This window comes from Puntigrus tetrazona, chromosome 4, assembly GCF_018831695.1.
Source record: "Puntigrus tetrazona isolate hp1 chromosome 4, ASM1883169v1, whole genome shotgun sequence".
NCBI lineage: Eukaryota > Metazoa > Chordata > Actinopteri > Cypriniformes > Cyprinidae > Puntigrus > Puntigrus tetrazona.
In genome coordinates this window covers 176,639-197,232 of record NC_056702.1, presented here as the reverse complement: position 1 = coordinate 197,232, position 20,594 = coordinate 176,639, and the positions used below count along the sequence as shown (strand labels likewise).

Sequence of the window (20,594 nt, the reverse complement as noted above, 5' to 3'; positions counted from 1 at the left end):
TATATATATATATGTATATATGTGTATATGTGTGTATATGTGTGTGTATATATATATATGTATATATGTATATATATATATATATATATATATATATATATATATATATATATATATATATATATATACTATATTCAGGCACTTTATATTACATATACACATGGTCTGCCATTGTTGTTTTTGCTCAGTAGTAACTGTGGCTAGTGGTTTTTCACATTTAAAAGCATTTTTACCACGTTAAAATGAATGCATATCACTTTATTAATATTTTCACTTCATATAATAAGATAATATAGGGCTGTTACCAGTCATAAGTCTTTACAAAAGCATGTAATGTAAATCAAAACGATTATTTTGCATGCAACTGATCGTGATTAACTGTTTAACAGCACTAAAGCAGTAGATTTTATTGGGCTAATGCAGTAATGGCTGATAAGAAATGGTGATTTATTAGCTTGCAGGGCAGGTTGTGCCGGAGTTGCAGTATTGGGTTCGCATTTCTTTCATACTCACGCCGTGGCATAATTACACACAAATATGACTCCAGGCCGTGTGGTGAAGTGAGCCACGCCGTTGGGACAGGCTTGAGCCGCGCAGCCGACCTTGTACGAATCCGCCCAGACGATCTTCATGGAGAGAAACAGAGAGTTTCGTGAGTGTCTGAGCGTCTGTTTCAGCCGTACCTGTGCCTGGCTCTGTACCTGTGTGTAGTGGCCGCACACTTTGCCCGCTGTGCACGCGTTGGCGTCGAGACTATAATGGACGTCCTCGTCTTTCCACATCTTCACTGCGGATTCGGGTTTGAACGAGGAGTACAGCTCTCCCGTCCAGAGGTTCTCTCCCACGGATGTGAACGTGGGATGCATCCTTTTCACGTCCCTGATGTAGATGTTATGTTTAAAAACGCAGAAGCGAGCCCAAGCCCGCGCCGTCACCGCCAGCCCTTCGTCCCACGACTGCACACACACACACACACAAACAAACAAACAAACAAACAAACAAAGCAGCAGGTGACACACAATGTCTAAAGCGTGAGTCTCTTCAATAACTTTTTGTTTGAGCGGTTGCATATAAAGAGTCTGAGCTTGCCGTCAGAGAGAAAGCGCAGCTGATTTCTGATTTTTGTGAAAAAGGCCTGAGATGACATCACTCCCTGACTAAATAATGACACACACGTGCTCTGTTCACTAACAAGGGGATAAGGATGATCACTTTGATGATTTGGAAAATGACCATGAATTGTACAACCATGATCAGTACACCCCTAATATATATATATATATATATATATATATATATATATATATATATATATATATATATATATATATAAAGGTGATGCATCAGGTGTAAAAAAATAAATAAATACTGTTCAGTTCAGTTCCTCTTTGGCAGCGTTGCCAGTTTATCCAGATTTAGCAATTTCCCCACCCCTTGTGAGATTTTTTTCAAATGTTTCGGGACAGATATAGCATGCATGTCCTCTTTGACAAACCTTATCAAAGTTCTCACTTTGCTCACTGATCTATATTCATCTTCAATGTCATCTAGTGATATTTAGCTGCTTTCTATTGCTGTAATGCAAGTAATGCTGCAGCTGTGGTAATATTTTAAGCATATATTTAATTTTAGAGTGGGGTGGAAACGCATGAGAATGCATGAAAAGCATCTAGTGATATTAATGAAGACAAGAAACAGCTAGCGATGCTTTCAGATGCGTCTAACGCTCTCCGATCAGACTTCAGGAAGCAGCAGATGTGTATTTACCATGTAGCGCATGGCTGCGGCCGTGGGCTTGACGCCGGAGCGGTGCTTGTTGTGCTCTCTCACGCATTCCTCAATAAACGCTGGGTCCTTGATATCAAAGACGGGATCGCAGGAGCCCAGACCGGAGCCCAGCAGAACTGAGATGCAGAGCAGCAGCTGAAGACGGTCTCTCATCGTAGAGTTCCTGTGCTTACAACTGGGTTAAACTCAGGACTTCCTGTCAGTGGCGTTCACTTCTGCTGTCTCGCAGAGGAAATATAATTATGTCCAGAGCTGGGTGCATTGCTTAAAAATAATGATAACCAGATTGCTTTTAGATTGCTTCTGATCTAACCCATTGATTTAAATAAGATGATAAGACTGAGGCCATATTGATATAAAGATACATAGAGAAAAGAATATATCTTCCATTCTTTGTTATTAAGAAGTGCATTGAATGTTATATTAAGCCTGACTGAGGTTTCTGAAGAAAATGCTGGAAATTTTGAAAAGCTATATGTGAAATAGCCTTGTGGCAATTTAAAATAGTTCGTTTTAAAGGTTAAGACATATTGCGTGAGACAAAAAATATGAAACACTCTAGCTGCCATGTGAGCGTTTAGCAGCATCAAAGAACCGAGAACATTTGGAAGGGATGCTTATTAATGAATTAAAAAAATGTTCAGCTGACAAAATGAGTTTGTGAATGGCATGTTAAATAATTATTTTTTTTATATTGTTATTTTAACGTTGAGAAAACTCAAAGGTTAATTTTGTAAACCCATTATGCAAATTCTGTCTCTCTCGATTATAGCCACCTGAATACAATAAAACAGAAAGTAATATATAATTAGTGGTGTCTGGTCTTCCTGTAAATGAGCCAAACACGGCTTTTGACTAATCGTCTGCAAAGTCAAACTTTAAGGGTTTTTTCAACATTTCGACGCATCTTTCAGACATAAAATGCCATTCTCAAAGCTTGTTTTGTCAGATGAGGGATTTTAAGGTAAGAAGTAATTAGCACTTTCATACGTTCATGGTTCTTTGATGGTGGTTAATGGTCACATGACAAAATATTTGTGTTTTAGTGTTTTACTTTGTTGGTCATTACACACACATATATATATATATATATATATATATATATATATATATATATATATATATATATATACGCACACACATAGAGAGAGAGAGAGCTGGTAAATACCTGAATAAATGTAATCTGGATTACGTAATCAGATTCTGAAAATGTATTTATTTTAAATACTTCCAATCAGATTACAGTTGTATTATTCACACAATAGCTATACATTATTCATCACTTATTACTGCCTAATTCTTCTCTTTCATTTTTTTTCTGAAACTTACCGCTCATGTATATATTCAGGAAGTCTCCCGGCTGGGTTGTTTCAGGTTAGGTTAATGCACGTAAGTGGTGGACTGTTTTAGAGAAGAAAATGTAATCTACTGCTATACTGTGTAAATAATCTGTAATTAGTGAATCAATAGAGAAGTAACTAGTCTGGTCGTGAGTGTTTATGCACGTTGCATGCAGTCAGCTTCTGTCTGGCCCTGTTTCTATCAAACAAACATGTGAAAAACCCTGAATGCTGGATTAAACCTCGACACCATTTAAATCCTTCTATGAGGTTATATTGGCTAAATGATCTGAACGAAGAGAGGTTTGCAAAACCGAAACTCGTTTCTAAAGGTCTGCATGGATGTCAGCAGTCTGCAGCAATGTGTCATGTTTCCTGTTTATGCATTTAAGCAATTTAATGAACCGTTCCTCTTATTTTAGCGATTCCAATGCAACAGTAGAATTATTTTAGAATTGCAGTACATTTATGCACATGTTTGTTCTATTTTCCAGTGGGATTCAAATAAGTTTTTTTCGTCACTGGCAATGATTCATAATTCTTTTCGTCGCAAACTATATATGCATAAAATTGCATTTGCATGATTATACACACATCGGTATGAAAACGTGGTCTCGCATACATTGTTAGCAAAATGCCACTTTTATTGCTTACGAAGCAATTCAAATATAATTCCATGTAATAACCCGACATGATTATTGTTCAGTAGTGGATTAAAATAAAAACAATCAAACAGGCCACCAACAACCGAGGGGGAAAAAATCAACACATTTCATAAATAATACAGTAATATAATAACCTGATGTAAAGAGACATAAAACCACCACGATGAAGAAAACAAACGATTATATTCATGTGATCAGAATCAGATCTTCCCCTCCACCTCAAGTAGTGTTTCGTCTTTGTCCCACAGTTATTAAAGGCTCATACGGTGAGATTTCGAGTTTCTCTTTGGAGTGTTGAAAGCTGTTTGTGCATGTATATAAAAAGAGGAGCAACAATAACGTACACTACGTGGAACGTAAACCACATCATGCACCAGATCATGTTCTTTGACACCCTTTCAGCAGAAGAGAAGCAGCATCAGAAACACTTAAGCAGTGCTGATAAGCGTGCTCTGTGTGATAGTGTTAAGATAGAGCGCAGCTGTTACTGCCCTCGCTGCTCGTGTCTGCTTCACGGGCGATCTGAAGGAAAGCGTCCCAGTCTGGTGCCGATAGAGGCAGCTCTGTCTGAAAGTGATTCCAGAACCTGCCAAAACAAAACTACTTTATAAATCTGATAAATGTGAGCCGTAAACGGAGAAATCTAAAAGTCCACGACCCTTCAGATGCAGGTTTCGGTTCTAGTTTCTTGCTTCTTTCACTTCTTCCCAAACGACGGCAGATTAATGTAAATAATCTTTTATTGGTGCTTCTCCAACAGAAGGTGCATCCTCACATTCAAATTTTTACCCGAGGCAGTTTCGGCCGATGTCTGATGCCTTTTAATCTCTGTTTCTAATTTTGTAAGACCAGAAACTCCACGGGACTTTTCCTGACGCCTAAAAGGTACACTGAAATCACCCACACCTACCCAAACAGTGTTAAAACAGGACAGAAATTAATTGTATTATAATGTTTTTTTGATATAAAAATCATACATGAGTCGACCTCTCGAAATATATGTCTCCTTTAAAGTCTCAAATTACGCGATTGAGAGGAAAAGATCAAATATTGGCAATTAATTTAGAGAGCAACGTTTTTGGAGCATATCTAATATGCCCTTCATCCGAAAATCTGGTACAGTGTAACATCCTCCTGCATCTTTGAACCTAAAATTAAATTTCTTATAAATTAAGATTGCTACATCCCTGCAGTGAGAAGTGAAAGAGGAGCTGAAACCTGAGCCAGTCATCCTCTTATACAACCGTTGTTCTGTTTCTCAGTCAGAGAGGGTGTGCTATGAGGTTTTTTTTGTCTCTGAATTACACGGATGATCGCTATTAAGGTTCAATGACATTTCACCTGTAACTCAAACGCCCAGAAATAATATGGATTAAATAGAGGCTCCCTGTGTTACTAACAAATAAGAGTCAAACGAGTCAAACGAGCTTAAAAAGTAACGACAGGTTCATTGAATGAGATGACTGCAACCTCCAAGAGGGAAATATAAATATATATATATGGATGATATAAAGGCCAAAATGAATGTTTGTAATGGCTGCACAGAAACTTTATTGTTTCTGATCACACAGACATGGGGATGTAACGATGCTCAAAAACGCAGTATAAAGTCACGATAATCAGTAATCGTGTCTCCGGTGGATGACATAAAGGCCTTGTTTGTAATGGCTTTTATTGTTTTGGTCTCACAGCGAGGATGTAACGTTAGGGACGTAACATTTTCGTCACAAGCTTTTAAACAACGATAAGCTTTTGTAAAAAAAATCCATGCGCTTTCCTCTTAACGTTCGTGGCTTAGAGAAGAAACAATAATGTCCCGTACGAGGGAAAGTAATGTGTTTTTTTGCAGCTTAAACCTCATAAACCTATCGCATTACAGCAAATAAAACAAAGTCAAAATATTTGCGATAGTTCTGTATGAAAATAATTCCAGAATCTGCCAATAAAATATATATATGATATGAAATGATGAGAAGTAATACTATACACTGGCTTTTGTTTAACTATAGACTATAGATTGCTTTAGATGTAGTTAAAAACTTTTTGAATATATTTATATGTGATATATATATATATATATATATATATATATATATATATATATATATATATATATATATATATATATATATATATATATATATATATATATATATATATTATATATAAATATATATATATATATATATAATATTATAAGTGGATCAAAACCTTTCTTCAATGTTATCCAAAAACCAAATCTACCTCGTTCTTGTCTTAGGTCGAAATCGATGACCTTTTTTTGACCCACTTCAAAAGCTGACTACTGACGATTAAACGCACAGACTTTGTGAATTTAGCGTCTTATGTGTTTGTGTGTATTTTACTTGTGGTGGTAAACGTCAGGATCCCGACTCATTCTGTTATTGAAGCCGATGTAGAGGTCGTCCCAGAGCCGGCCGTTCAGAACCACGTGTCTCATCACATTCACTCGGTTCTTGATCTGAAACACACACACACGTTGGATTCGTTCGTTTGCGTTCAACTCCTGCGCGCGTCTCCCCCTGTTCAGTGTGTACCTCCTCGTACGCGTGGTCTCTCTCCGGACGCGCGGCTGGGAAAGAAAGATCCAGAAAGTCCACCAGATAGTCATAACCTCCTTTCAGAGGCTTGAAATCATCATCCGTCTCAATGACCTGAGCGGAAAACAATCCGTGTTATTGCAGCTGTTTATTGCATGAAGCCTCTGAAATTCACCAGCAGTATGTGATTTACCCGAATAACCAGATTATAGTCTTTAAATCCTGCCCAGTTATAATAGCACTGGATCCAGCTTTTGTATTGAAAGATTTCAGCTGAAACAGAAGCATTCAGTTCATCCAAATACAAGTCAAAATCCCAACTGTCCTTATTGATCTTTGTGCCGCTGGGCGGCTCAGTGAAGACATTCCTGTGGTTATGATATTAAAACAAGAGAAGAAAATCATGCTGATGGAAAAATAATTCTTACGTGCAACATGCAAGTGAAGATGCTCATACGAAGTGAAAATGAAACGGATGCATGCTTAAATAAAAATATAAAAGAGTAAAAGCAATTTAAAAATGGCATTCGATATGTTTGTAGATAAACAGTTAAATATAAAACAATTTAACAATTGCCTAAAAATTCAGTCTGTTTTACAGGATAACTAACCTATATGGAACTATATATTAAATGTAAATTTTATTTAAATTTTGGTTTAATTTTTTTTTAAATATATATAAATTCAGTTTGGTTTACTGAAATATTTATTAAATAGAGAATATTTTTTATTAAATATAAATATTTGTATATGTGTATATATATATATATATATATATATATATATATATATACACACACACACACACACATATATATAGTATCTTTGTAAAATATCATTGATGTCATGTAAGTGTTTTTTTTTTTTTTTTTTGCATGTTGTTTGATTTTCATGCAAATATTAATACTAAAACAATTAGTTTATGAAAGTACCTGCTGGACGGGTCACTGAGAGCAAGGGCTAAGTCCAGGACAGATCCAGGCACAGGAGTCCAGGTTAGGATGTTTGGACAGCTCTTTCTTATTGATTCATTCAGACCTTCCGCGCTGTTCTTGATGTTCGTCCTCTTTATGTACCTGTTAGTCATGTTGTTCCCGTCACGCATTTCACGCTTTAATGTCGTATACAGCATACGTTCAAAAAATGTGAATGATTTGGATTCTTAACGGGTGTTTGGTTGAATCAAATGGTTAAAACTATACATGTTAAAAAGTCATTTATGAATTTCCAGCATCAGTCTGATTATCATCCGTGTTTTTTTTTTTTGTGAAAACCGTAATATATTTAATTTTTGGGGATTCTTTGATGAATAGAAAGATTGTAAAGATTTGACGCACTACAGACTCGCAGCCGTTGTTTCATGCCGACTCCATCGATTGATTTCTCTACAACGTGTTCCTGGACACCGGAGTTAAACGTTGACTAGCTGGACGGGTTTCTGTGATAAGGGTATCGATGGATGTGTGCTCACCTGTCAGAGGGATGAGCTTCAGTGAAGTATCCTGCAAAAGGGCAGTAGATCTTGGGCTGCAGGGACTTCACCAGCTGCGTCTTATAGTTCGACAGCTTCTTCCTCTCGGCCTTGATGAAATCTGCCTTCCAGCTCTCTGGCGGAGAAAGAGTTTGCATAGGAATGCATTGTTTTCTCGTTGTTGCTGTACCTGTTTAAAGCGGCGTGTGTGCGTGACTCACCGGTGTATTTTCCGCCGTGAAAGGTCATGGGAAAACCGGAGGCACCGCCGGCGAAGTCACTCATCATCAGGTCGACGCCGTGAGGAAGACGGCCGTTGTTTGGTCTGGTGCAGTCCACCGTATTCAGGACCATGTGACCTTCAAAGGTTTCGCTTGAGCTTGAGTTTCGAGTATAAATCGTACGCCAAATGCAAATGTAAATGCATGTTATAGATATGCAAAAATGCGCGTGCATGCCACGTGATGGGCAGGATTAGTCCATTTGTGCTTTTTATTTGGCTTTATATCTATACGCGTTTTTCTTGAGATCAAGCTTTGCGCAGCATCGCACATATTTCTAAAGCCAGTTAATCACGTTATTCCATAATAACCTTAAAACTACGCTACTGCTCAAAACTCGACTTTTTGACGTTCGTAAAATCTCCGGCTTTCAGCAGGCCATCACCCAAACATGCGGTTCCTCCAGCGGCGTGGCACCTTGAGGCTTTAAGGTTTGACTTAGACGGGGAACTTGTCTAGCTTGACCGTGAAGAATTTCTCAGAATTGCTAGAATAACTAGAATTGAATAAGAATTCAAACGAAATGGAAAATCTAAGAAAAGTTCATCATTAATCCTTTTTCACTTCTTACAAAATATTTATTATATAGTTGTAACAAAGCACGTTTTCCTGGATTTTTCAGCAAATAAATGCAAGGTTGATGAGCAAAAGAGAAGACCAGCGCAGTAGATATTTAGCTTCTGGTAGGGTTTTCTTGGCTTTGAAACTGTTCAAACCACATTTTCGGCACATACTTTCACACAATTTATTGCTCTTTGTTCATGTCAAATTTAACGACTTAGCATCTTTACACATGTTGTGCAGAAATGCAGCCAAGCCTCTTAGTTTCCCACTGATGTGTTGTACCGATGGGTTCGTGTTAAAGTCACACAACAGTTGCTAAATGTAAATACCTTTATACTCCACGATCAAGCAGGTGTCCATCTCGGGATGAACTCCGTCCATCAGAATCATGAATCGCAGGTGTTCATCCACCTTTCGGAGATCAGCCAGAATTTCAAAAATAACACACGAATAAAAGTCAAATAAACGAGAGGAAAAGCAACACGTACGTTCTGCCACACGCCGAAGGGCACCACGTTGATGTTTGTTAAATTCACTCCGCTTTTCTCCAGATACCTGCAACGAAATGACTCGAGTTTCACAAACGAATTGAATGCAAAATTAGTGAAATAACCTAGTTTTAGATGCGGCTATTTCCTGCCGTTTTATTCGTTGCACCTGTAACTGCCTGATTCTCCTCATTGTGGTTAATAGTTAATAATCTTCTGACTCTGACAGTTACAGATCTGGTAAAAAAAAACTCTGGAGCTCAGCCATCCAATAAAACTTAGACTGCTTTTCTTTATTACAGTGTCTGTACATGTTCCCTATCGAACTGCAACCGTTTTTTTATCAACTGAAGATCATCTTTTCCACTTAGTAACTGAGATATTGTATTTCATCCACTGAAACAACTTCTTTTGCTCTTAGGTTTATCGGTTGCACTTTATTTGATGTTGTTTCCGTGTTACAGTGCAATTATGAATTTGAGTAGTGAGTAATATTGATTATACTGTAAGGGTGTGTCTTAGGGTTGTTATGTAATTATGCAGAATTATTGTTATTCTAATGTTAAGTGCATTTAACGTGTGTACCAAGAACACCCTTAAAATAAAGTGTTTGCATGATTACACGACATCAGCTCGATTTAATATCTCTATTTCAGTTTCACGTGCATCTTCATGCATTTTAGCGCTGCAGACCCCGCTGGAGACTTCATTCTCACCAAAACACCGGCCGTGAAGTGTCTCCAACGTAAATGGGAATATCCGGACGCTCCTTGGAAAGGCGCTGCAAAGTCGGGTAGCTAACAGAAGAGAAGTGCGTTTAGTAAGAACGGCTTTGTGGAGAGACACAACAGAATCGGACGCAATCGACTCTGACCTCAGGTGATCTGAATGCATGTGGCTGATGTAAACCAGATCGGCTCTGATGAGTCTGTCCATGGCGTCGGACGGAGGCTCGTGGAGGAGCCACCAGCCTCTCGCGAACGCGGGGCCCGTGAGCCACGGGTCGAACATCATCCGCTTGTCCCCCGCTTTCAGCTCCATGCACGCGTGCGTGATGTACGTCAGCTGAAACGCAGAGGGTCGTTGGACGGGCGTCACTCTCCAAGTAACGTCTTTAATGCAAGCTACACTTTAAACAGGCCGTTTGTTTTATAACAGGTGAATCAAACGATACGAGGCACGGCATTCGCATGGGCGTGGATGTTTAAAGAGAAATTTGGAGCGGTCAACAACGGTGTGCATCGCTTCAGGGTTTTATTTACATCCGAGACGCGATGAGATGTGTGCTCCGTTTTTGTGCATGCTTGCATTAAAATGAGTCAAATTAAGACTAATGTTAACACGCTTGAGCAGAAGCCTAACTTGTGTTCTGGTTATTGCTGTGCGGCGAGATGTAATTGAGATGTGGTGGAATGCAGGGCGGGTCGCTGTCACAGACCGTCATCTCTCCGTCGAGCAGCTCTTGTGTTTCTCTGGGCTCTGAGGTCCAGGGGTCTGGAGGATTCAGCTCCAGCAGCTCTAAACCACCATCAGCGTCCGACAGCACTGTCTCTGCACGCACAAACACCACACGCAGTTCATTCATAGCATTTCCGGATCGGCCGCGATTAAAATGACAAAGTAATAGTGCGACATTGGCGATTTACGTACATGCAGAGATCAAAAGAACCTTTTGTCACGTTAACAAAACAACGCGTGCAATGGAAAGTTTCGAAAGTGCAATGTGCGATGGAAAGTTTCCATGCACGGCATTTATTTATTTTTTACAATTGAAATGTAAATACCGAGCTCGTCCTGCATGAAGCTGTCTGGAGGGTTGACGTACTCCATAGTGGCCACGTTAAGTTTCCAGTAGTGTTTGGTGCAGCGCACCGTTCTGTTACACAAACACACAAGTGCACCTATTGAGGGATTTGCAATAAAGTTTTCATTTCTTTGTGTGTTTTTGACTCTTCTTACTAATCCTGCATTCAATCAAAAACAATGCTTTTACAATTCAGCATAGCTGTTTCCCCAATGCATTGTCTTCAGTGATCCTTCAGAAAACAGTCTGCTGCTCTGTAAAGATTTCTGATCTTTATCAATTTTCAGGATGGGCAATAATCAGAAATGTTTGTTGGATCATGTGACGCTGGAGACTAAAGTAAGAGAGACTCCCTTCAAAAACATCTGCAAGATGTCTATGCGGCGATGGACAAAAATGTTAAAACCCTTGACAGTAGTGACTTTTTAAAGAGTTACTGTATGATTTTCATGCAGATGGTTGCTCTGCGCACAACAGATATACCAGATGAAGCGAGTTGTGCTGTCTTTGTCCATTTTTAAACATACTATTTATACATGTCCATCTTTTGCAGCACATGTCCAGATTCTCAAAACACTCATTTCATCCCATGCCTTCTGCAGCTCAAGACAAAGGGTTTGCTTTCGATGTACAATAGGTCTGACGAGTTCATTCCCTTAAAAGGAGTTGAGGTTTAGATGACTAGATGGCCAACCGTTGCTGTGGCGGTAATTCATTTAACGGGTATTGTAATGGCTTGTTCAACAAAAACAACTCTCCTAGATATATATATATATATATATATATATATATATATATATATATATATATATATATATATATATAGCAACATTTGCATGTATGAAAAGAGAACTTGAGCTATTTTAGCAACCCCTTGCATTCCCTTGTTCCCTTTTCGTTTTTTCCTCCTACCTGCCGTCCGTGTCTTCTATGTCTTTAATAAAGAGTCCTCCCTGGTGTTTGCACTGGTTCACACACGCTCGTATCTTTCCTTCGCTCTTGTAAATGATGTAGCATTTGCCGTCCTTTTGGTTTTTCTTGAAATTAATTCCATCTTTCAGAGCCCGGACGTCTTCAGCCTCCAGTCGCAGGACAGTCTTCGAGACCTGAGACGTCATTGTGCTTCAGATCTAGAGGCAAGTGAGTCTGCGGTTCACATTCAGATCTCTTTATGTTCTTAGTTTAAGTTGCAAACATCAGAGAAGGGTTACATTTACATTTACATTTAGTCATTTAGCAGACGCCTGTTATAACGCATTGTTGACACAGAGGTGCTTCTATAAGCCGCTAAAAACTAGTCAAGAATGCACCGATTTCTATCAATACTTTAACAACTAAACAAGTACAAATTTGACCGAAATGCAACGTCACTGTGAAATTAAATGTCAAATTTTTAAAGCACATTTAATCCTAATAGTTTGTTGTACAGACAGAGTAACATTACCTTTTGCTGTAGGTGCTGAGGTAAATGTGAGCAGGAAGAGGCTGGTCTGAGTTTATGTGTGTGTGTGTGTGTGTGTGTGTGTGTGTGTGTGTGTGTGTGTGTGTGTGTGAGCGGCAGCCCATGTCAAGATGAAAGTGAAGGTTTCCTCTCATTATCAGGCGTGTTCAGAGTATATTTCAGAGCACCTCACCCTAAGAAAAGATGGCTATTTGATAATACTCTTTTCACCAGTAAGACACAAGAAGAATCTAAACACACCCACAACATCATAAAAGGGTTGCATGCAGCCTCTGAAAAACATATCTATTAGTGTTTTAAACTGGATCAAAAGCTTTCCTAAAGTTGTCCTTAAACCAAAATGTGTTCTTGACGACTTTGATGAACTGTTTCGATCCACTTCAAATGTTGACTATTGTATAATGTGTACTATTTACAACACTTTGTTAATGACTGTAGTATAGTGAACTAATAAACGGCAATATATACTGTAGTGTACTTCACTTTATGTTACAGTAAACTGTAGTTTATTGTTATGTAATATACAATATATCTGTAGAAAACTTAGTAGAGTATTGGGTTAAGTCGTTTAGTATTTGTATGAAAATGCATTTCTAGTTTTTAATCAGCCTAAACAGAATTGATGATAACTACAAAAACAATTACAAAACAAAAAAACTGAAGACAAACTGGAGTTTGAAGTACTGCACTTGTAGAAGCTTGAGGTTTTAAACGGGTTTGGATGAAGGTACAAATAAGGAATACTGGTGGAAAGTAAAAAAAAAAACCTCTCCTTCAGTTTAGATAAGGGGGTAAAAAAACAAAGTCTAGAGTCCATCAGCTCAATCTTATGTTAATTGCAGTGATAGCTGTCTTCTGCTTCTGATAAGGCAAACAATGATTTAAAGCTCTGTTTTCACGTCTATATTCAGTACATATTTGCGTTAAACATTCGCACTCCGAGCTGAAGACAAAAAGTTGGCGCCCTGCAAACGTAAGAATTGTTTTTGTAGTTTTCTGACGTGCAGCTACTCCGACTTCTGGCCGCAAGCGCACGACCGAAGAAACCCCGCGGTTCCGCTCCGGTCCTGTAGAGGTCAGCGGCGGCGCTCCCGCGAGATGTCCGTCGCGCACGCTCACGCGCACCGAAGAAGACGTCCAGTCAACAGACGGCGTGTATGTGATCGAGCGTTATTAACTGTCGCTCGGAGATGGTGCTGTCCTCTTCTCAGCAGCTCGTGATGGCGTTCACGGCCGTGCTGCTCGTGTTTGTGTTGTTCCCGCGGATGTTCGGCGGCGGAAGCAGAGACGGGGAGACCTTCGACCCGCGGATCAGCAGGAGAGGTGCGGACTCGAGAGGACCAGCTGCGGCTGGGTTTGTTTACATTCTGGCGGTATTTCACTGCGGGTTGTTCAGCGCCGAACATCTTCTGCGTTTATCGTGCCTCTTAGTTACGTGTGTTTTTGCTCAATTTTTACTAACGTTAACGTCTTGGGTCGGTTGTGTTTTTTTTTTTAAATTGTATTTGACATTTTTTACCCTGGACCATAAAACCGTTCAATAATTTATATAAATAATAAGCTTTTCATGATGCGTAATGAGTTTGGATAGGATAATATTTAGCTGAGAAACAACCATTTGAAAATTTTTAATCTGAGAGTGTAAAAAAAATCAAAATATAGAGAAGATCGCCTTTAAAGTTGTTCAAATTAAGTTCTTTGCAACGCATATTATTAATTAAATATTACGTTTTGGTGTTTTAACGGTATTAAATTTGGTTAATATCCTCAAGGGAGGTGATCTTTACTTAATATACCAATGATTTTGTGAATTAAATGAAAAATGGATCATTTTGACCCATGCAGTCTATTGTTGTCTATTGCAACAAAACGTGATGCTGTTTTTGTGGTCCTGGGTCACATATATTACATATATAATACTGCGTATTATTGTGATTAGTATTTTTTATGATTGCTGTGGCTCTTCGATGCGTCTCTGTGGGTTTTTGCTGTATTTTACTAACGTTGCATCTGGGGTCTGTTGTTTTTGTCATCGTACCTGTTTGTCATTTCATATAGGTTAGTCGATATTTAACAGTTGTCTGTATTAAAAATGGTTTAAGCAGAAGTGCTTTTTTATCGTTGTCTCTCTGCAGCACAAGAGCAGTATGTGTCTTAAAAAAGAAAGACATGAAAAAGCAAGATTGAATGTATGTTCACGGCATTAAATCATGTATTTACAGCAAAAACTAATTGTTCTCCTTATGATTCTTGTTTTGTGGGCGTATTTATTCCTAACTTTTCTTTAAATTTGCCTTCATAAAACCTGCAGAGACCCTGGATGTGTAACGTGTGTGTGTGTGTGTGTGTGTTTCCGCAGGTCCTGGTCCCGGTCCCGGTCTCGGTCCTGGGAGTGTGAAAAGTCAGCAGCAGTACCACAGGAACGCAGCGCCTCAGATGTCTCAGAGCGTGGAGAACATGCAGCAGATGAAGAAACTCATGGAGCAGGAGCTGAAGAGCGACAAATACAAATCCAACAACAATAAGGGCTACGTCTTCACCCTCATGCCCATCTACGCCATCGGTGTCGGCCTCTTCGCTGCGTATAAATTTCTGAAGGTGCTGAGTTTTGTTGTTTTTTATATTTATATATATACATACTGTATATGTACTGTATATATAGATATAGAGAGATATAGAGATATATATATATATATATATATATATATATATATAGAGAGAGAGAGAGAGAGAGAGAGAGAGAGAGAGAGAGAGAGAGAGAGAGAGAGAGAGAGAGAGAGAGAGAGAGAGAGAGAGAGAGAGAGATTTATATATAGCTGTTACACACATTTATATATGCTGTTACTTGGTGTGTCCTTTAACCCTATGATAATTCAGGTAGGGTAAGGGTAGTCAAATCTAGCCTAAACCACAAAGCAGTCACCCACACGCAGGTTGCTGTTCTTCAGGAAGTCCCCTCTTGTTTGAGGCTCAGTTTGTAGTTAGAAGTAAAGTCTCACGGAAGGCACATGTAACGGTAATATATTATATTTTATTGGTTACAACACAAAGCATACACACACACCTACACACCTTCTCTCTTTTGGTTTGCTGTTTGAGTTGCTTATGTTTTTTTGTGTTTGCAGATAAAATCTGCAAGTGATTCTGAAACCCAAAAAGCCAAAACGGCTCGAGGAGTGAAGAAATCAGCGGAGACAGGTGTGTTTTAAGGTTTTATGTACAAGGTGCAAATTATCTACAATCTCTTAGGACCTGCGTTTCCTTTTTAGTCTAGTTCTTGTAAGACTGAGACTATTCAAATGATCCCAGACTTCACCTGTGGACATCACTTGTAGGGGTGGACGAAACCTAACTGGCACGTGCTCCAGTGTGTGTTTGTGAATGACAGCTTTTAGTGGTTATAGAGGGAGTACTCTTTGTGCGCTTTCTAGGTTGTATAATCCTGACTGTTTCAGAACGGATATATGAAAGGGCTCATAAAATGAGAAACCAATATTTCGCTTCACTTTTTGATATATAAGAGGTGTTTGTGCTATAAAAACATCCTATAAGGTTTAGAACTCAAAACTGTCTAGTTAGTCTAAAAACAACTTATATTGGAGGCAGTCTGCCTCAAAAACAGCTTGTGAAATATTCTACTCTATGATGTAATAGTGTGGTTAAGCACCGCCTCCACAGATGATCAACACCTGCTTTTCCATCGCTGCTGGTTTAGCCCTGCCCACCAATTATACGCAACAGTTTAGCCACACCCACTAAATCTGCATAACGGTTTAGCCCCACCCACCGATTCTCATCGCTGCATGTTTAGTCCCGCCCACCAATTCTGCACCACTGCCTGTTTAGCCCCGCCCATCGATTCTACATCGCTGCCTGTTTAGCCCTGCCCATCGATTCTACATCGCTGCCTGTTTAGCCCCGCCCATCGATTCTACATCGCTGCCTGTTTAGCCCCGCCCATCGATGCTACATTACTGCTTGTTTAGCCCCGCCTATCGATTCTACATCGCTGCCTGTTTAGCCCCGCCCATCGATTCTACATCGCTGCCTGTTTAGCCCGCCCATCGATTCTACATTGCTGCCTGTTTAGCCCCGCCCATCGATTCTACATCGCTGCCTGTTTAGCCCCGCCCATCGATTCTACATTACTGCCTGTTTAGCCCCGCCCACCGATTGTTTTGCAAATTGACTAACCTCTGACTCGATGTATGATGTAAGAAAAAGTCTTATAAACCTATGATGTCTTGGATGTGAGTAAATTATGGGGTAATTTTATTTATTGGTGAGAACAACACCATTTATGTTTTATGTTTTTCTGAAGCATTTGTGGTTTCCCACAGAGAACCAGCTGAACGAGCTGGAGCAGAGACTGGCTCAGACCGAGAAGATGCTCAACTCCATCCTGACCCAGCTGGACCCACTGACCAACTGGTGAGACATGAAAATGAGAAGTTGAACACATGCAAACCTCTTCGTTTTAAATAAATTTGGTTTGTTCAGTCATGCAATAATGCACTCGGTTAAAGCACGTTCATAGCCTATTTTTTTTTGCTTATGCAAATAGAAAAATGGATTTTGCGTGAGCTGCACGCTGGTGTCGAGCGGCTGGTTGTTGGCTTTCAGTGGTGTGGGTTTGTTTATTCTGCAGTGTGAAGTCTGTTGCCATGGAGCAGAAGAGCGAGATCATGTCGCAGCTGCAGTGCATTCGGCAGCTAATGAAGAAGAGAGGCATGGAGTGTCCAAACATCAGGATAGAAGGTAAACACATCTGCTCCCGTACACACGCCCGCGCAATTAACACCGAACCACGCAAGCATGTTAGAGAACAATAACACCAGGACTACTGCCACATACACCTAACTGTACAAATTAAAGGCTTTTGAAAACCAAAATGATGACGAGGTATGATGAATTGAACGGGTGAATGTTTGCTTGCATTTACATCTGATTTTTATATAATTAAATGAAATAAAATTCATTTTTATGTATGATTTCTTATGTTTTTTTAAATTAAAATCAGCAATTAGAAAAGTGCAACTGTCTACTGTTTATTTTTATTATTTTTGATGTTTTATATATATATTATTATAGTTTTTTATTTTTATTTATCCATTTTCAATTGCATTTAAATAATGTTGTTTAAAATAAGCAATCAGACAATTTGATGTTTGACATCCTTAATTTATTGTCTTTTTTTTATTGTTTTTTATTATTTATCCATTTTTATGTATTTTAATTTGTATTTAAATCAGTTTAAAAATTTTGTTAAAAAAATAAATACAATTAGGCAGTTTGGAAGGACAATAGATCCTTAAATAATATATAATCTATTTATCCATTATTTATTTATTTTTATGTATACGTATCCATCATTATTTTGGCATTACAGCACAAAAATCATATTATATTTAAAATGCATTTAATTTTTTAATGTTAGAACTAATTTGGGGCTATAAACACAAATCTTTTTGAGTTTGCATCAATACCAGTGAATAAGTACTAGTCCTGCTGCAGTAAAGCAAGTTTTAGTTTGCAGATGACCGCAGTAAAGCAGCTCACATATCATTGAAAATATATTGCAATCAAAGCAGCACTAAATCAGCCAACATTATGTAGGCCATTCACAGCAGTCGAGTTGAGCAGCGGTTGTGTTAATAAATCATGCCAAACATAAGATTATGTGCCTGTTTGAAACATTTAGAGTGACACTTGTTTAGGCATTTTGTATTTTCGTGCATTGCTAGAAAAGTGTTGTGCTTTTAAGCATGCGTTTAGGCTTATGGTGTTGGTGTGGTTATTTCTTTTAGAGCCGTCGTGTGAGAGCAACCTGGACAAACTCATCGAGACTTTATCCGCAGCTGAGACGCTTCCAGAAACTCAAACACAGCCACAGGATCTCCGAGAGCTCAGGCCTGAGTCTGAGGGAGAGGAGGACGAGGAGGAGAACAGACCTTCGCAGGGAGAGGAAGACGTGGGGAGTGAGAGTGACTCCAGCATGCCGTCCCTGGAGGAGCCGGCCGAAGTCAGTGTAGAGGACGTTACAGTCGATCAGACGGCTGGATTACGACGACGCAACAGGCCTGAGTAACCCCGGCGAGAATCGGACACATATCTATTTATATATTTATTTATTTATTCATTTTATTCCTTGTAACGAAGCGGTCAGCGCTACTTACTGGTTTCAACTCCTGCATATTTTACTGCGTTTGAAGTTAATCGAAATCAAACTCCGTTCATCGTTTATTTGATCAAAAATAGAGTAAAAATGGTCAATGTTATTGTAAATTAAAATAGCTGTTTTAGCGTCGTTACTCAAGTCCTTCGTATTTTTGTGTTTTATTTGTTCTTTGATGAATTGAAAGTTCTAAAACAACATTTATTTCAAGTAGAAATCTTTTGCCGTCACATTAGAATAGTTCAATTCATCCTTGATTTTTTTTTTTTCTTGTTTTTTTATTTTATTTAACCTTGTTTTAAGCATTGAAAAATTAAGCAGTGGAAATTCAGCTTTGCATCAAAGGATATATATGAATATATTCGTGTAGAAAACTTATTTTATATTGTAATAATATTTTACTTTTACTTGATTTTACTGGATTTTTATATCGGATAATTAATCGGTGAGGTTATTCCAAAGCAGAAAATGTTTGTCGTCTTAATTTTTTATTTATTTATTTTTTTATGTATCGCAGTGTAATAACTTGCCCTGCCTCTAAAATCATCATCAAAGCCATGTGGGCGGGGGAAATAAAATCAAGAAATAGTCATTTAACTATTTGGTCAGTCTTTCTGTTAGTAATAACAAATAATGGTGTACAGAAACATGGAAGTGAACCTAGATGTGAATATCACTTCATGTTGACTTGTAAGTGTTCTCTGTGTCTCCTGTGGTTGGAGTCATACTCACGGGTACGTCTGATTCGGCGAGGCTCGAGGAACACGTTTGCCGTGTTTAACACCGTTGCATGATTCTGGTATGACAATCATATACTACGAAGCTTTTCAGAAGTCAAGGGGAGGTCAAAGCTTTGAGCTTTAGTTTAAAATATTTTTTCTTTTTGGCTTGAATCAAATACCAAACACTAAATGTGATTGTGAGTGAGATGATGTTCACGTTGTTGCTTTCTGTGCCACTTTTTTTTTTTTTTTTTTTAATTTTTATAAATATGTCTGACGTGTTTCAAGTTACCTCCTTTTTGTTTCATCACTTTGCCAAGCATATTTTGACAATATAAAGAAAAAATATTAATGTTCCAAAGTAGAGTTGATTCCTAAATCAAAATGTACAGTACATTTTTTGGTGACCATTTCAAACCCAACAATTGCTGCCGTGTTTTAAAAACATGCAACTGGTCCTGTTAAAACCATGTTTTGTTGCATGTCTTTTAGCGATCATTGGATGTGATTGGCATGTGATCAGTCTCTGTGCATCCTGTGCTCATTGTTTTTTTGCCTTGTATTTGGTGTGGATTAAATGACCATATATTTATTATGAATGACTTTTGAAAGCTTTAAATAAACTAAAAATAAAATGCACGTGCTGGTGTTTGTTACCGACAGTTTTTGTTCTTATATTGTTATTATGCTCGAGCAGTTTTAAAGCTTTGCGTTATTAGCTCCCCTATTCTTCTCATTAATGCGAATATCTGATCAGCCAATGAAGTCAATGCATGAAAGCAAGATGTTTAGCTGTTAATAAATTCAGAAGAAACGTACATAAAATGAAAAGTGTGCTTCTGGGGGCTTCACCCTCAGAAGTCTCTAGGGCGTGTAGCAGGTGGTGTGAGAAAACAGGAAGTGGAAAACAGGTGTTGCTTGAATGGACCGCAGAAGCCAAGATCTTCAGACTACTGTCAAGAAAAACAAGGATGAGAACGGTTCTGAACGGTTTCTAACCTTATACATCAATTTACGCCGTTCACTGATCCTCTGGTGCATATTAATCAAAGTTTCTATGGAATATCTTGCAGTTAGGTCATGTTAAGTTGATAGTGAGCGGATTTGCTTCCATTTTCTCTCAGATTACAAATTACAATTGCAAAAAAATATTGTGGTTTGTGTGTATTTTTGTGCTTTATATGTTGTTAAGACACTCCCATATTTTCTTGGCTTCCGGTTCATTAGCCATAAAAATGTGTATATATATATATATATATATATATATATATAT

The 20,594-nt window shown here is 38.4% G+C and overlaps 3 protein-coding genes across 3 annotated transcripts in view; 1 reads left to right on the top strand and 2 right to left on the bottom strand.

Annotated features, from left to right (window-relative positions):
• glipr1a (GLI pathogenesis-related 1a) overlaps positions 1-2,141 on the bottom strand; it is a 4,445-nt gene extending 2,304 nt beyond the window's left edge. Inside the window, exons 1-3 of the mRNA XM_043237774.1 lie at positions 1,768-2,141; positions 702-956; positions 514-626 (exon numbers count right to left, since the gene is read on the bottom strand). Coding sequence (XP_043093709.1) covers positions 514-626; positions 702-956; positions 1,768-1,941 — 542 coding nt within the window. The 5' untranslated portion in view covers positions 1,942-2,141. The remainder of the gene's footprint in view (positions 1-513; positions 627-701; positions 957-1,767) is intronic.
• Positions 2,142-3,749: 1,608 nt separating this feature from the next.
• Positions 3,750-12,517, bottom strand: cmah (cytidine monophospho-N-acetylneuraminic acid hydroxylase). Its single transcript, XM_043236793.1, has 15 exons — positions 12,407-12,517; positions 11,875-12,092; positions 10,943-11,034; positions 10,597-10,709; positions 10,033-10,223; positions 9,875-9,955; positions 9,159-9,225; positions 9,000-9,081; positions 8,047-8,184; positions 7,826-7,961; positions 7,287-7,430; positions 6,548-6,722; positions 6,352-6,468; positions 6,160-6,275; positions 3,750-4,379 (listed from the first exon to the last, which is right to left on the bottom strand). Exons 2-15 carry the CDS (start codon positions 12,078-12,080, stop codon positions 4,259-4,261), a joined length of 1,779 nt encoding a protein of 592 aa, XP_043092728.1. The 5' UTR covers positions 12,081-12,092; positions 12,407-12,517; the 3' UTR covers positions 3,750-4,258.
• A 285-nt stretch (positions 12,518-12,802) lies between these two features.
• ccdc107 (coiled-coil domain containing 107) lies at positions 12,803-19,960 on the top strand. The gene is made up of 6 exons (XM_043236794.1): positions 12,803-13,747; positions 14,784-15,022; positions 15,550-15,622; positions 16,765-16,855; positions 17,073-17,182; positions 18,232-19,960. The coding sequence occupies exons 1-6, from the start codon at positions 13,615-13,617 to the stop codon at positions 18,510-18,512; spliced, it is 927 nt and encodes a 308-aa protein (XP_043092729.1). The 5' UTR covers positions 12,803-13,614; the 3' UTR covers positions 18,513-19,960.
• Positions 19,961-20,594: the final 634 nt, after the last annotated feature.